We start from the raw sequence: 17,251 nt of genomic DNA, 5'->3' as shown, positions 1-17,251 counted from the left end.
CAGAATTGGCCCTCTGGGTTATGGCGGAGGCCTTTGATCTAAAGTAGGCCAAATGTCATTATTTCTGATTAACACAACTTTACTTCCCAGTAGAACAATAAGAATTCTTGGTATGTTGCTTTGTTACAGTTAGAAAAAGACTGAGTATCTGATTTTGTCTGCTATGATCACTAGAATATTGTTTTTCTTCTGAATACCTTTGTAATGAGGAATAAAGTGTAAATATTTTTCACACGTGACTGAAGGTATCTATTCCAGCCAAAATTCAGTGGAGAGGGACGACAGTCCGCACAACTGTTTCCAATAGTTTATGGACGATGGGATGTAAAGTGGGTTGGGTTGGTTACTCGCCTACATGCCTGGTTCATTGAGACACTGAATAAAGATGCACAGGGCTGATTAAGGAGGTGGCATCACCTGAAGCAGGATGCAATCTTATTCCTAAGGGAAATGGCATCAAAGTGATGGAAAGTTATTTCACAACCCAAAGGCCTGCTGATATGTGGAAGATTTTCATGGTTCACCATTAAAAAGTTTTGGGGGGATTAGAACAAGCTAGGAGCAAGCTACTAACCTCACCCAATGTTGTGTACTCTATTTGATGGTGGTGTGGTGGTGTTTTGCTGTTCATAAATATGTATTCTGTCCTTCATTCTTAAATTTTTGCTGCCCACATTGCCACCCAAAATACATTTCCCATTGGCCACTTTGCAGTAGCCAAGTGTCTATGTTCTGAGCAATGGGACAAAAACAGATGTGGAGATGTTTAGCTTGTTGGAAGTACTTTTAAGTGAAATTGTCCTTGTTTTTCTTTCCTGCTAAAAGGAATGGAAACAAAAGGGTTGGGACTGGAAAAGCCATCTTGAATCGTCAGGACCACCCACAGAGCTGCTGTGCAACTTAGAAGGCTCCCCCTCCCCATAACCCTTGGGGTCCAGGCAAACCCTTTGTGTGAATTTTTAAAAGCCCTCCTCCCACCCTGCCTCCAGGCTAACTCGACCAGTGCCCCAGGTTGCCTGATAGGCAGATCGTGGGCTTAATTTCGTCCCTACTTCTTCAGCTGGGCCCTGGCAGCACTCTCGAGGTCACACAGGTCAGAGCAACAAGACAGGTGGTTCCTAGGTCTCTTGTCACCATGGAGTTCTATACCAGTTAGCCCTGGTCCATCTACTTGGATTTTTACTTGAGAGAATTTTGTCTTGTTTAAGCCACTGCTATGTCTGTCAGTCTTAACACAGAAGGCTTGTTTGCAACATACTGAAAGCCCTGAATTTTACTCTTGGCTTTTTTGACTCATAACTCTTCTTGCCCACCCACCCCCTCAACTAGATCACATTGCTTTTATGAGTACCTCATTAATCTGTCAAAGTGAATACCGCCAATTATCCTCTGCTCTGCATTCTGTGATTTCTCTTTCCTCCACTAGGACCAGCGCTTCCACCAGCTTGGGCCTCATTACAGTAAAATCTTCACACTGACCCCATTTGACTTAAAGTTAAGACCATCTGCTGACACGTAGTTTCACCTGTTTCTGGGCAGTAATACCAGGAATGACACACTGAATTTAGATGGCAGTGCTCTCTGTTGTGTTTCTCAAGAGACAGGAACTCATGCCTGAGGACCGGTAGGATCATATGCTCCACATGATGGTAAATGAGATTTCGTCCAGAAAAAGCAAACACCACTTTGTAGCATCTCTTTACCTTCAAAATTTTGGAAAATGATCCAGAGTAGAAATATTACTTACTTCTAAAGATAATTTCTATTACATAATCTCTCAATACCTGTAAGTGCACATATTTCCGTATTTTGTGGGTGTGGAAACAGACAAGGAGCAGTGAAATGGCATGTCACGGTTACACAGCTAGTTAGTGGAGCTAAACCTAACATCCAGATCTTTTAGATTATGTGTTTTCATTTACTCACACAGTTTCACACTCCTCTTATGCCCTGAAACTATTTCTTTGTAGCTCCATTTGAATCCAGCAGGAAGTGCCAACCCTACCCACAGGCAGTCTCGTTTTTGACATGATGTGCCAAGTTGAGTGTTTTGTTTTGGTCTTGGCAGCAGATGCCCTGATTATCTCCATTATTGCGAACAGCTCCCAGACCTCCATCACTTTCTAATTGGTTCCCCGCCCTCAGGCTGTTGGCTATCATTCTCTTTCAGAGCTTACATCACTAGGTAAAGAGCATTCGCAAGACTTAATTTGCTTGATAAACCAAACAGCACTGTAAACCCATCTTTGATTTTGACTGAGTTGACCATCTTGAATCTTACAAATTACCAACTGAAAGACAAATACAGTATACTCTTTAAAAACAGCTGTGCAAACAGTTTTGATGTCTGGATTTAGGCTTTTGAAGTTCACAGAATATGGCCCTTTAAGAGTCATATTCATTTATTTTTTGGGTGGCTTCCAAAATGTATTAGTCTTGCACAGAAGTATTCCTTGTTCTATGCTATTTGTGATACTATTGACTCACCTATTCTTAACAGTCCATTCACTATCTTCTATGCACTAAGTTGTATTTTTACATTGGAGGAAAAAAACCCAGACCCATCAGCACTCACCAGTCTCATCGCTAAAGACCGAATTGGCCTCTCTTCAGATACTGTGAATCTTCTTTCTTGATGAAAACGGGCAGCACACATTACTTTTAACCTCATGCAAATTTTTTTGCTCTCCAATTGACTTTTTATATATTTCTAGCATTACCGAGTTCCACATTTTAAAAAATCTAGTATTGGGTTAAACTGTGTCATTTGGAAAAATCAGTTTATAGCACTGAAGACTGAGCCATCTCCAAGCAGTTTCTATGTAGATAGAAAAACAGCCATGACTCTTAAAGGCAGTAATGGAATATAACTTTGTAGCCTTGACTGGGAGTGACACTGGCCTCTGCAAACGTTGTAGTGCTAGTAAATGTTGTCAGTAGCGTTTTACTCATGCATCACTCAAGAAGTTAGGGGACAATAGAAAACCGGCAGCAGCGATCAGATTGCTACTAATGCCAATCAGACTCTGCACATTAAGGCTGTTTTAAACTGGGCCTGATTTGATTGACCGCTACTCAGTCCTGCTCATGAGGACTTCAAGCACGTGCCCCAAGTGGTCTCTCTCCTGGAGAGACGCAGCTGCTATGGAGTTCTGAGTGTCTTACCTGTTGTCATGTCTCACAAACCATCGGTTGTGAATGAAATAGCAAAGCCAAAGAAGCTTTGGGGAAATTTTTTTTAAAAAATTTACAGGTTTCTAAATACACAAACTCTTATATAACATTCAGATGTAAGTGGCAATAGTATTATTGGCCTCAATTTTTCCTCCTCCTACTTTATGTCTTAGGCAGTAATTTACTTTCATCCGGTAAGACGTTCCCAACCTCCAATCCTAATTTGGAGCCCCTGTGGAGATGCTTCCCTGGCATGTACTCTGCTGTTCTGTTCAATTAAGGGCCCTCTTTGTTCATCTCTCTATTAAGAGTGTCTAGGAGAGTTCAAATTGATTCTGGAATGAAAAAACATGTGATTGTCCACTGTGGGAACTCTGAAAATGTGTTGTGGATCCTTCTTCAGAAGGCCGCTAAGTGAAAAGTGGAGACAACCCTACACCCATTTTACCATCTTTGAAAGGCAGATACAGCTTTCTATTATCTACCTCAAAGACGTCGGGGAGGAAAAAAATTGTAAACCTCTCTTCACATTTATTGCAGATATGTCAGTCAAGCACTACTCAAGCAGCACTGCGCAGCCGTTACTGAGGCAGTGATGTGAGTGGTGATGGGGACTGGAATAGGGCAGAGCGGGGCAGCATGTTCCTAGTGGCCCGCCACGGGCCCTCAAGTAGTAAACACACAACGGAAGAAAACCTATAAAAAGGGAGGAAAGTTTTTGGTGGTGTATGGAATAGCGCCCTCAAAGAAGAAATAAACACGTTTCTTCAATTCAGCTTTACCACCTACATTAGTAAGTACCACATCTTGGAAAACTATAAAGATATAGACTATGAAACTAGAAAATAATGAACAAAAAGAAACAATATCAAAAATGTTCCTAGGAAGTCTGCCTTTTCTTAAACAGTTCTTGTTCCAAAATGCTCTGTATAATTACTGTTAATTTGTCCTAAGAAGCATAATCCTCACACCTGGAAGGTCACTAAGATTGTATTTCCCCATTCTTCCCTCACACTAATGTTAATACACAAATATGAAAGCAGACTCAAGGAAATTATGACTTATCTGTGAACATGACACAGCTTTAAGCGAGAATATTGGCCCTGCTTTGTATTACAGCCACATGTTCCTACTTCTTCAACAACCTTGAAAAATAAATATTTGAACTACAATCTTCAATGAATTCCCTCCACATTTGTTGTCGGTCTTAATCACCTTTTGCTTGTCTGCTTTTAGCTCTTAGATGTTGCACCTGGAGGTTCTAGCCTGCTTTATGATGTAGGTTTATACGCCCTTTAATTGAAAGCAAACCGCCTTAGATAATCCAGTGACAACAATGTTACAAGGTCCACTTGCCGTTAAAAAGCAAATAGAAATATTAGGCTGTTCTCTAAAATGAAGAAAAACACTAAAAATACACCACAATCTTCCTTTATCAGAGATAAAAACCCCAGTCTAAAATGCCTCTTTTCTGTTTTTTCTCCCCCCCTGGCTGGAGTGGGGGAGTCCAAGGGGCTGCAGTTCTCAGTGATTAATCTTTCCTCACTATATGTTGTTTCTCGGCTCAAAGAAAGACTTTAGTCATACAGTATGTTAAATATTTCATTCACACTACTACAGTAACTATCAACTTTAACCCCAAGTTTTATTTAATATTGTTAATTATTACTTGTTGAAAGCATTTCATTAAAAAACAAGTAAAGCTGACTATGGAAGACAGAAACATAAACCTCACTCCTAAGCAGCGTTTGCTATTTTTCTGCATAAAGTAAAATGACAGGAAGAAAAGGCAACCTAAGAGGTATCTTTAAGGCAATACAATTTCTATGTAAGGTGGCTTCATGTTTTTAAATAGCAATATGACAACTGACCGAAAAGGAAACAGCTGGTTAACATACGCTGGGGGCTCTGCATGAATGTGTACATGTGAGTGGCGACCCTGGAGTTGTTACAGTGCACAGCTTGTGCGGCTGAACTAGAGCTGCATGTACTAATGAAAGTATTTTTTCAAAAAGGGGAGAAAGCTGCTGCTGATGGAAATGTTAACAAAACAAATGGAAAGTTTTAGAATATACGCGCCCCCCCCCAAAAAAAATCAAAAGTTAGCACTGTCTCCCAAAAACTACTGAGACATTTCAGTTAACATCAACACTGTTACACTATGGGGAAAGAGACTAGAAATATTTTTCCAAGCACCTAAGAATGATTCTCAAACACAGCAGGAAAAGCATTCAAGGTTAAATAGTTGAATGTATACTATGGAGGAATACCTCTCTGGGAATACCATCTTCCATCCAAATGTCTGGTTTTAGAGGAAAACCAATTAGCCTCTTTTTGGTTTAATAAAAGACACTAGACAAATGAGTTCCATTCTTAACATAACCAAACAGCTCTTACTAGCCAAATATGCACTGTCTAGTAGGCACAGAGTAGGGCGTCCACCATGGTTTAATTTTGACAAGCATCATACAAATGTACAGATGTTCAAATCTGCCTAGTATTTCATGGAGCTGCTGCTCTGCAACGGTAGCAGTAGGACCAGATTGATTACACTGTGGGTGTCATTAACAATTTTTCTGACTGGGTGCAAACAACCCAACATAGACTAAAAACAAAACAAATTAAGGTCTCCTTTATAATTTGGTCATGTTCATATTCAACATGAGACAGCAAGTCACTAAGCAAGTTATTCAAACTAAATGATTTTAGTTTGGCAGATATCTAAACAGTGGTCTTAAGAACGAGGAATTTAATGGCAGTGCCCACCCATCTGTTCACTGTCCTCAAAACAGAAGAGACCCATCTTTTTGTAAATTAAAAAGTCACTGGAATGTTTTTTTTTGGGGGGGAAGCAGGTTCAAAATAAGAAAGTATTGAGTACAGTTAGAGTGAATATGCCTATCTCCTACTTCAGCCCTTTCCCACCATGGTGTAAAAAGTGAATAAAGACAGCAACATTTTTTAAAAAGTTATATTAAAAAAATATTTTGTTTATAAACAATTTTAATACTACAAAGTAGTATTTCAATACAAAGCAGTTCAAATATTAACTGTTCTTTAAACTGTTAAACTTTATTATAAATTAAAATTTCTTTACAAAAAAATTGCACATAATATTTGACCACTCTTAGGTTCTGATGCACTGGCATTTGTAATAGTTTCTTTAATCTTCAAGTTAAACAGTCTCGGCAAGGAGTCCAGAACGTGAAAAGGGCAATAAACAACCCTCTCAGAGCATTCAAGTGCAACTAGCAGACTTGTGGCCATGGATGGCAGTTACACTTTCCTTAAGATGGACTGCTTAAGTTTAAATCCTGAAATGAAGAATCTCAAAAGGTTTAAAGAGGAAGAACTAAAAGGGACTGCCTGCTTTTTACTGTAAACTCAGCCCTGGAAATTAAATCCCAAACAAGAATCTCTCAGGCATCAGAGTGTCAAGTGAATCAGGACTAGCAAAACATAAAGGGGGAAAAGTAAAAAATAAAAACAAAAACAAAGCAAAATTAAATATATGTCAGTCACTTTGAGGAACTATACTTACGTACATGATGTTATGAGAATCTGGCAGGGCCTAGAGGCAGACCAAACACGAAGTTCATTTATCCAGCCGAAGAGGGTCATGTTCATTGCTTCCGATTTTGAGGGTAGGATATTGTAGGGGACTTGATATGATCAGTAATGCTTGTCTGTATTACACAGACCTTAGCCAGGGATCAGCCTAATCTTGAAGGATCATTCAGATAATTTTGGCAATTATTTTAAGGACTTAGAACTGACTGTGCACCCAGTGTTCAGTGATTCTTGCTTTCTGTTTTGTTAACTGTTTAAATTTAAGAGCTCATTTAGGCTGACTCCAATCTCTTGGCACTTGGAAACTAGTTTTCTCAGGTTATCTGTTTTACCTCCTTCTGAAGCTTCAAACAACAGTTGCTGTAAAAGACAGGGAAGCACAGAAGTAAGACTTAGCTATATTCTGAGCATTACCACATCAATGGATATGGCACATGCAGAAAATTCATAGGAAAACTTCAAGATAAAATAAAAGATAAAAAGCATTACATCTTTCCACAGTGATGCACAAAGAGGTAACTTCTGTAAGGCTCTCTGATATAAACGGTGGACCTATAAGATAGATATACACACAATTCCATCAGGAAACATGATGAAAAACACCTTCATAATACTATTTGAATGATACTTCATAATGTGACAACATTTAAGACAAAATGGTTACATTGGGTTTGGGAGTTTCCAAACATTTAGAAAGTTCTTGGAATGTTAACTTCTATGCTTTATTCCTTTTAAATTAGGAAGTCAACAAAAGGGGCACAGTAGCTTAAAAAATGTGACCCATCTGACAGTCAATCATGGCTTACCTCTCTTTGCCCCTTTAAAACAATCTCAGCAGCAATGGCTCTAAGAAAAAAAAAAAAGAATATAGAAAAGGGAAAATAATTTTATATTTCTTTGAACAAAATGAGATACTACCACTGGCAGAATACTGACTGTGGGAATCTGAGTACAAAACTTCCTGAAAGTAACAGGCTAAACTTCCAAGGAGGGTAACCTATAGTGAAAAGAAAAATTCAACAATTTTTATCAACTTTACAAGCATAAAGCAGACCAGTGTTTTGAACATAAATAACGTTCAAGAAAAATACTCATCATAGTAACTAGTAAAAATACCTGGCACTATCACCTTTAAAAGAAAGAGAACATCACACTACAAATGGGAGAAATCCCTGAATTTCAAAAGGGATGGTCTTAAGATTTGTGTGTTTGATAACAGTATTGTTATCTAAACGTTCTCCTTCAAGAAAAATCACAACTCTATCCATTTTGCTTTTAAAAGCAATTGTTAATGAATACTCCCCCTCACTCAGTATAAAACCTCGACAAGTGTCAAAAACAAATCTAACTTAAAGATTTGTCCAGGAAACAAACAAACAAACAAAATAAGAGATGGCATTTAAAATTTACCTGTCTGAAGCAAAACTTACAAATAAAAGCAATAGCTATAAAAATATGTACATGATTGTTGCATTACATTTTCCAGGTGGCCAGGCATGTTGGGATATTATATGTAAACATCTTGGCTTGAAGTTTCAGAATCTGAACATTGCTTTCTTCCCATTCGTGATGAAGTAGCCTGCAAAGTATTTTCAGGAATATGAGCAAAGCATTGCAAGTGTAGGGAACCCCAAATGTACTCTATGAACAGAATGTCTGATGAGGTACCATCTCTGATCAATTAAATCCATCAAGGCTATTCGGCAAGTATTTGTAGAATGCCTCTTAAAAATTTAGCCTGAGACAGAAACATGCCAATTAGCAAGAGGTCAAGACCCATGCCATCTTCAACAAACTAAAATAAGGTCCATGTGTCCTACAGAATACTAAGGCATTCTCTCCAAATCATACTCCATGCGTCCTCTCCCCCAAATTTTCTAAAATAATGACTTATTTTTCCCTGGTATTTTTCTCTCCTTATTAAACAAGTAGAATTTAATCATGAATGTTTTTTGAGATAAAATATAAGTACAGTGACTAATTATTAAGTTCTCTACTCTGAAAAAAAGGACAAGGAAATAAGTATCAAAACAAAGTGGAGCTCTACCAGGAGAATGCCTAGCATATTAACAGAAACTAGTCAAGAACAGCCACATTTTCTATTTCACATGTGTTATCAAGGTACATTCCATGATACAAATTTCTGTAATTAGTTTCTGCAGATTAGCATGCTTTCTAAGAATATTTATTCTAAAACTCTATGGCTATTTTTGTCAAAGCCTTAGGCCTTTAAATGTTTTCCAATCTCTTATACCACTTTCCCACATACAAGGTAAGTGGAATGTAAATACTTTGAAACAAAACGGGAGATTTGATAAACATTTTAGGTACCTTATAATCAATCCATAAAACAAACGTAGAAACTTAAGACACAACTGATGCAGTGAGAAAGACTGCACAATGAGAAGCCAAAGCATTAGTATGTAGGGTAACTTTGGAATTAGAAAGCAAAATTCTTGGGGGTAGCAACGGGTTTTCTCTATAAGAGAAGAGAAACTACAAAGAAATGCTCAAAATCTCTTAACTGAATGTATGAAATCCCTAGGTAAATGTTTTTCAATGTGATTTGAGGGCTCAAGTTCAGGAATCTCCATTTGATTCCTGGTACATGCTAATATTTGAGATCAATTGACCTACCTGGAAATAAGTCAGAAAAACCAAAATATATACAGATATAGTTGGCTACTATCTCTGTAACACTAAAAATCTCCTAAGTAATGTCCCTTTGCCATGTTAAACACATTTAATGCTTGTGATGTTCAACAGGTGTGCTAAGAGCAGATGGCACGTGCTTAGGAAACACAGATGAACTTTACCGAATTATAATGCCCCCTTGTAATCTGCAAAGTTATCTGACAGACCCAGAGTTTTATACTGACCTTTACATGAGTAGCTGGCTATACACTGCTTAACAACTCTACAATAGAAGTTTTATGTATCAACGAAGAAGTAGTGAAAGAACAGACTGTTCTTACCAAGCTTAAGAATAATTTTATATGAAAGCCTATACTATTGGGCTGAATAACCAAAAGAAATTTATTTTTTCTTACCTCAGTGCAAGTCCGGAGTTAGTTGGCATAATTGTGCAAAACCGTTCCAAGGTTTTGGAATGCTGGGTCTTAGGAACACAACTCAAATAAAAGTAAATAACCTGAAAACGTTGAGGGGAGAGGAAAAAATAAATGCAACAAGATGTGAAATCCAAATATCTATGTGTTTCAATGAGAAAACCAAAATGGTCTTTAAGACATGAATGTATAAATTATAATAATGCATGAGGCTATGAGTTATAGTTCCTACCATTAATTTTATTAGCGATTTTCCAAATATGAATTAGGAAATACGGTCTAGTGATGACAGCCATGGACTGAGAACACTGACAAGAAGCCAGAAGTCTGGGTTTTCATTCCTGAGTCTACCTTTACTTGCTGTATAGCTGGGCAAGTCATAGGGCTAATAATACCTGCCACATCTTGCTCATGGAATGCCCGTGTGTAAATGACTTAATGTCCATAAATTGGTTTGAGATCCTGGGATAAAGAATGGCATAGAAGTACAAAGAATAATAATTGGTTATCCTGATTCGCAATAAAATCAGCCTACCAAAAAAAAAAAACAAAAAAAAAACCATGTATGTTTTAGTTTACATTTGAACGTTTAGTGTACATTAGCCTACTGCGCTGAATGAAAGGGGTCAGGAAAGTTTTTTGAAAAACACCTTCCATTGCTTACAAGAAGATAATCTTATAAATATATCATTAGTCAGATTCTACTGTTAAAATTCTAAATAGCATCTGGTTTCAGTTTTTTTATGACCAATTTCCTTGACAAAATTTACCAAAAAGAGCAGCTACACTGGGTAAGTCCATTCTTATTTACTGTGAAATTACAGAATTTTTCACTTAGTAAAATTCCAGCAAAACATTAGTTATAATTAGAGTTACTTCTTTTGGTCATTTTTCTTTAACATGTATTAAACCTTAACATCTCTTCAATTTTGCTTCAATGTTAAGTTTTCTTAAATATACCATAACTAGTATGTACATTGTATCTTAACATAACTTTAAAAGGATCTTCCCAGGACTGAAAGAGGTAAGTAGTGAATATGGCCAAGAGTAAGAGCAGAACAGAAATGCACACGTGAGAATTTTATCTCATGAACCAACGTCACCCAGTAAATTTAATTAAGAAGAGGTAATAGTAAATGCTAGGAAAGGGAACCTAGGAAAAGCTCTCGAAATAAAACAGAAGCTTTCCTGTTATTTTTAAGTCCTTCCTTTGGTGCAAACATCTACCAAAAAAAGTTTTAAGTTCTTACCCTATTATGAAATTCATAGTTGGACCAGTAATCAGCACTGCTAAAAGGAATGGGATATCGGGCAGGAACTGTAACCAAACATCTATTCACTAAATCAGTAAACAATCTGAATTCTTGGACTTTGTTCCTGGATCCAGCAGCTCTATTATTGGCAAAGACAAGATAACTGCCAAAAGAAAAATATTATCATTTAAAATAATTAGGCTAGTAATTCTCTCACTCAGAAAGACGATCACCCCTTTACCCACCATATCCCCTTATTCCAAATACCATTCTTATTAAGAGGAACTAAACTTACTCCATCCAAATCTTCTGCACTATATCAGATCTCATGGTCACCCCTAATGCTGCCTCATATGCCTCCACTGTCTCTTTAATACTTGATTGAAGAGGATGACAAAGGCTGTTTAAAAAATGAAGGAAAACATTGTATGTCTACAGCTCAATTCTATTAGGTAAAGGAATGACAAAGTATAGTTTAAACATTACAGATATTATTACAATGGAATCCTTCTTTTGAGCTTTCTCCTTTAATAATGTATAAACCTTAGCATCCCTTCAATTTTGCTTCAATGACTTTAACATGAGGTTGATTTTTAATACAGTGTAATTCAGTATATAATAAATAACAAATGTAAGTCTAGTATGCAACATTTCTCTCTACCGCAGATAATGTCTCACCAGTAAATCAGCCACAAATAAGGAACTTGGTGGTTAAACATTTCATCATCAAAATTCCCTTTACATAAACGGGCTGGAATGTCAAGTGGTCCTGGGATATTTAAGAGATACCTGGGGGAAAAAAAACTTTGAAATTATGCCTATGCACATATGAACTACTAATCTTTAAAAAAATCCTCATTTTCAACTTAAATTTCCTTGAAATATTTGTATAAGGTAATAAGACTTTATTTTTACATGTATACCACACTGCTTTGGTTACATCTCTAGCATCATATATTTATTATTTATTATTTTATACCCACAGGAGCAACTCTTTTCCTAAAATAAATGTTTCAGTTTATCCCTCAAATTAAACCAACCACAAAAATGATTTAATTAAACCTAATTAAAAACAGAAAATAACAAATGAGACTACCAAATACATAAAATTTTCCAACAAAATTTGTGCTTTCTTGTAAAAAAAAAAAGTCTTCTCTCCCATACAAACACACATGTACCATTACAGATGTGATTATCATATATTCATTTTAGACGTGATGTCATATATTCTGTAACATACTGGCCCATAAGGCACTTGTTAAAAAAAGGTCCAAGATCAACTAAGATCAAATAGTCCCCTCTTGAAAAGCCATAATACATGTTAAGATAGTAAAGGCTCTAAAAAGTCAACTAATAAATAAATCTATTTGACTTTGACTAATTCAAGAACCCCCCAGTCCAATCAATATATGTGAATTTGTGTGTATAATATATACCACCATCTTCAGGAACCATATTTTTAAAATTTAATTCATTTTATTTATTTATTTAGGAATGGAGGGAGAAAGAGAGGGAGAGAAACAATGATGTGTGGGAGATACATTGATCGGTTGCCTCTTACATGCCCCCAACTGGGGACCCAGTCCATAACCCAGGCATGTGCCCTGATGGGGGAATCGAACTGACAACCCTTGGGGTTAGCAAGCAGGCACTCAATCCACTGAGCCACACCAGCCAGGGCAGTAATCATGTTTTTAAAGGAAATACATTGCTCTCAACAAGGACACACTAGTATAACTATTTGCCTTGGATTTAAAAATTATTTTAATGAGCTAAGTTATAATGGATTAGAGAGGCTGTATGGGGGCTCTGGGGTGAGCATGGGGGAAGAATTATAAGAAAGGGAAAAATGGGACATCTAAGAGTCAGGTTATCACTCCAACTTGACCATAACTAGCTATATTAGAATGAGTTAATCACTTCTAAGAGTATTAGTTTTTTCAACTGAAAACGGAGAAGAGATAACTTTAAATCTAATCTATCCCTAGGTTAACTTCAGTAAAGTGAATGAAATTCCCAGGTTAACTGTTAAAAGTTATCTACTAATCCTCAAATTGATTTGAAACACAGGAAAATTACCTCATCTAGCTCTTTGTCTTTATTCTAAATGTTAGATAGAAAATGATAAAATCAAACTCTAGGTAAATATTAGGAGTTGTACATATTTGCTTTATAATTTCTACTCATGAAATTAAAAAATAACCCTGGCTGGTGTGGCTCAGTGGCTGAGTGCCAGCATACAAATCAAAGGGTCACCGGTTTGATTCCCAGTCTAGGGCACATGCCTGGGTTGCAGGCCAGATCCGCAGTGGGGGACAAACAAGAGGCAACCACACATTAATGTTTCTCTCCCACTCTTTCTCCCTCCTTTCCCCTCTCTAAAAAAATAAATAAAATCTTAAAGAAAATAAGATTTTGAACCTATTAATAGTGCTGACTTCTCTTAATAAACTCTTTATATATTTTAAATTTTATCATCAATAAGTATTACAACGCCCAGAACTATCTTACCAACTGTTGCTCTTCTAATATTACACTCCAAAAAGATTTTTAAATTAACAGAAAGGCACACTGTGTGTAAATAAGGACTTCAGTATTACCTAAAAAACCTAAGCCCAGGATATCTTTTTCTTGTAACTCTTAGTGAATTATAAATTATGACTATTCCCACAAAATAATAAAAGATCAATGACTTAGTAAACAATGAGAAGATTATTTGGAGACAAGCCATTTTTACATTTTCATTGACACTTATTTATTCTGCTTTGTAAATTGACATTAAGAGAATATGAAGATCTTTGATTAGTTACTACAGCAAAAACTGGCAGTAACATCTTTTAAGCTAAATCAATTATCTCCATGCCCAAAGGGAGATCAAAACCAGCAAGCCTGTAAAAAGTTTCATTTGGATGAAAGTTGGATTTGGATTTATCCTGTGCCAGATTCTAAGATGTTTAAGCAATCTAATTTAAACAGGAAGAAAAAGTCAGCATGGGAAAGCTGAACGATATCTAAATTCCTTATAGAATAGTTTAATTCTCTATTAATTTGCATTTTAAATTATTCTTTTGTGATTTATTCTAAGCTATTAATCTACTGAGTTGGCCAAAAATTTTGTTTTTTTTTTCTGTAAGATGGTTCTAGTAGTGCTCCATTGTCTTTAACATCATTTGAAACAATTCTGTTAGGTTGTGACAGCTGTCATACCAGTGTACATTTTTTTAAAAATGCAGGCCCTGGCTTGTGTGGCTCAATGGACTGAGTGTCGGCCTGAGAACCAAAGGGTTGCTGGTTCAATTCCCAGTCAGGGCACATGCCTGGGTTGTGGGCTGGGTCCCCAGTGTGGGGTGCATGAAAGGCAACCACACATTGGTGTTTCTCTCCCTCTCTTTCTCCTTCCCTTCCCCTCTCTAAAAATAAATAAGTATAATCTTAAAAAAAATAAAAATATTGAAAGAAATACAACTGAGATCATAGGTCAAGATGGAAGTGTAGATAGACATGGTTCACCTCCCTGAACAAGCACAAAATTACAACTAAACTACAGACCAATGACCACTCAGAACCTCAGAAACCAAGCTGAATGGAAATCCAACAACTAGGAAACTAAAGAAACCACATCAATCCAGAAGGGTAGGAGACACAGATGCAGAGACATGGAACAGGCAGGTCCCATGCCCAAGTGTGGTAGATAAAAATTCAGGGGGGATATCTCAGGAGTGAGGGGTCCCAGCCCCATATCAGCTCCCCCAGCCCAGGGTACCAGTGCCAGGAAGGTAAGCCCCCATAACTTCTGGCTGTAACCCAGCAGGATTGGAGGTGGTGAAAAAAACTACAGAACTCCCTGGCAGTTCCTCCTAAAGGGCTATCAACAAACTTACACAGATGCACCCTCTCTGAACTCCAGCACCACTGGCATTAGGGCAAGAGCTGGAGTATAGCTCTCTTCCAGACAGAAAAGCAGGCAGAGGTCATTGTGCTTTTTCTGAGCCCTTCCCCCACACAGCCACAGAAGCAGCAAGTGGAAGCCATATCTGAGACTCCATCAACCTCACTTACACTGTTTGCTGCACCCTAGTGTTTACCTGAGGCTCCACCCCACCCAACATAAAGGCCTGCCCCCAGCCCCAAACCTCTGGCTAAGTGGCCCCAGGCCAGGCACTAGCAGCAACCAGCTTTGGATCACAGTTTGGCTCTGTCTGTGAATCTCTAAGCCCAGTGCAAATAGCAGCCATCTGCAGATTGCTTTGTAGCTCATACAGGGTGGCCCCAGACAGAACACAGGTGGTGGGTGACCCTGACCTTCACCACCTGGGAAACACCAGAGCCTGTGCACCCAGTGGACAGCTACAGACCATGACAGAGCACCATCACCCTGCCCTTACACAACTGATCCTCCACAGAGGGCAGAGGGTGATGGTCAATGGTCACAGACAGTCCTTGCACCTGACTGGCCTGGGTAAATCTGTCCCATCAACCTACCAACACCAATCAAGGCTCAACTACAAGAGGAGGGTTACTCAGCCCACATGAAGAACACACCTAGAGTACTCAGCTTGGGTTGATAGGGAGGGCTGTGCCACTGGATCCTACAGGCCATGCTACCAAGACAGGAGTCACAGAGGCTCTATCTAATACAGACACACAAACTCAGGGAGGCTTGCAAATGAGATGATGAAGAAACATGGCCCAAATGAAAGATCAGATCAAAATTCAAGAAAAAGAACTTAACAAAATGGAGGTAAGCAATCTATCAGATGCAGAGTTCAAAACACTGGTTATTAGGATGCTCAAGGAAATCAGTGAGTACTCCAATAGCATTAAAAACAGCCAGGCAGAAATGAAGGATATGCTAATGGATATGAACAATTTATAGGGAATCAATAGTAGAATGGATGAGGCCAAAATTCAAAACAATGATATGAAACACAAGAGGGGAAAAAAATAAGCAGAACAACAAGATAAAAAAAAGAATCTAAAAATAAACAAGGAGAGTGTAAGAAGCCTTTGGGACAACTTTAAGGAAACCAACATTTGCATCATAGGGGTGCCAGAAGAAAAGAAACAGCAAGAAATTGGAAAATTTGTTTGAAAAATTAATGAAAGAAAATGTCCCTGATTTGGTGACGGAAATAGACATGCAAGTCCAGAAAGCACAGGGAGTCCCAAACAAGATGGATCAAAACAGGTCCACACCAAAACACATCATAATTAAATGCCAAAGGCTAAAGGAAAAGAGAGAATACTGAAAGCAGCAAGAGAGAAGCAGTTAGTTACCTACAAAGGAGTTCCCATAAGGCTGTCAGCCAATTCCTCAAAAGAAACTTTGCAGGCTAAAAGGGATTGGCAAGAAATATTCAAAGTGCTGAAAAGCAGGGATCTAAAGCCAAGATTGCTCAACCCAGCAACGATATCATTTAGAATCAAAGGGCAGATAAAGAACTCCCCAGACTAAAAAAAACTAAAGGAATTCATCATCATGATTCAACAACTGAAGCTAAAAAACAAACTAAGCAAAGAAGAACTAAGACAAAATCATGGATATGGAGAGCATTTTGATGATTATCAGATGGAAGGAGGGTTTGGGGAAATGGGTGAAGAGGTAAGGGGATTAAGAAGTATAAATTGGTAGTCACAGAATAGCCACGTGGGTGTAACATACATTGTAGGAAGTAAAGTAGCCAAAGAACTTACACCCATGGCCCAAGGACATGAACAAAAGTGGGGGGACTGCCTGAGGGGAGGGCTCTGGGTGGGTGGGGCAAAGGGGGAAAATTGGGACAACTGTAATAGCACAATCAATACAGTATTTTTTTTTAAAAAATGCAACCGAAATGCAAGAAAGTATTTGTGCAATGAATGGAAAAGGTGCTGTGACTGACTGAACATGTCAAAAGTGGTTTGTGAAGTTTCATGCTGGAGATTTCTCACTGGATACTCCAGGGTCAGGTAGACCAGTTGAATTTGACAGTGTTCAAATCAAGACATTAACTGAGAACAATCAACATTATACCTGGCTGGAGATAACTAGCATACTCAAAATAATAGTTATTCATGAAAATATAAAATGTGTCTTTTATCTATAGGCCAACCCAATAGATATGGAACAGCATAAAGAATTTCAGGAAGAATACTGAAATCACTGTCAATAAACTGGCTACCATAAAAACATGGATGTAAAGACTC

General features: G+C 37.8%; 2 protein-coding genes across 2 annotated transcripts in view; one reads left to right on the top strand and one right to left on the bottom strand.

Annotated features, from left to right (window-relative positions):
• TMEM19 (transmembrane protein 19) overlaps positions 1 to 17,251 on the top strand; it is a 316,102-nt gene that overhangs the window by 216,748 nt on the left and 82,103 nt on the right. The window lies entirely within an intron of this gene.
• Positions 6,141 to 17,251, bottom strand: part of ZFC3H1 (zinc finger C3H1-type containing) — a 55,305-nt gene continuing 44,194 nt past the window's right edge. Inside the window, exons 28-35 of the mRNA XM_024576172.3 lie at positions 11,744 to 11,854; positions 11,361 to 11,465; positions 11,063 to 11,228; positions 9,795 to 9,895; positions 8,222 to 8,323; positions 7,551 to 7,590; positions 7,234 to 7,296; positions 6,141 to 7,104 (exon numbers count right to left, since the gene is read on the bottom strand). Of these exons, the coding sequence (XP_024431940.2) occupies positions 6,991 to 7,104; positions 7,234 to 7,296; positions 7,551 to 7,590; positions 8,222 to 8,323; positions 9,795 to 9,895; positions 11,063 to 11,228; positions 11,361 to 11,465; positions 11,744 to 11,854 (802 nt within the window). The 3' untranslated portion in view covers positions 6,141 to 6,990. The remainder of the gene's footprint in view (positions 7,105 to 7,233; positions 7,297 to 7,550; positions 7,591 to 8,221; positions 8,324 to 9,794; positions 9,896 to 11,062; positions 11,229 to 11,360; positions 11,466 to 11,743; positions 11,855 to 17,251) is intronic.

The sequence above is a fragment of the Desmodus rotundus genome, chromosome 3 (genome assembly GCF_022682495.2).
Source record: "Desmodus rotundus isolate HL8 chromosome 3, HLdesRot8A.1, whole genome shotgun sequence".
NCBI lineage: Eukaryota > Metazoa > Chordata > Mammalia > Chiroptera > Phyllostomidae > Desmodus > Desmodus rotundus.
This window is presented reverse-complemented; position numbering and strand designations above follow the sequence as displayed.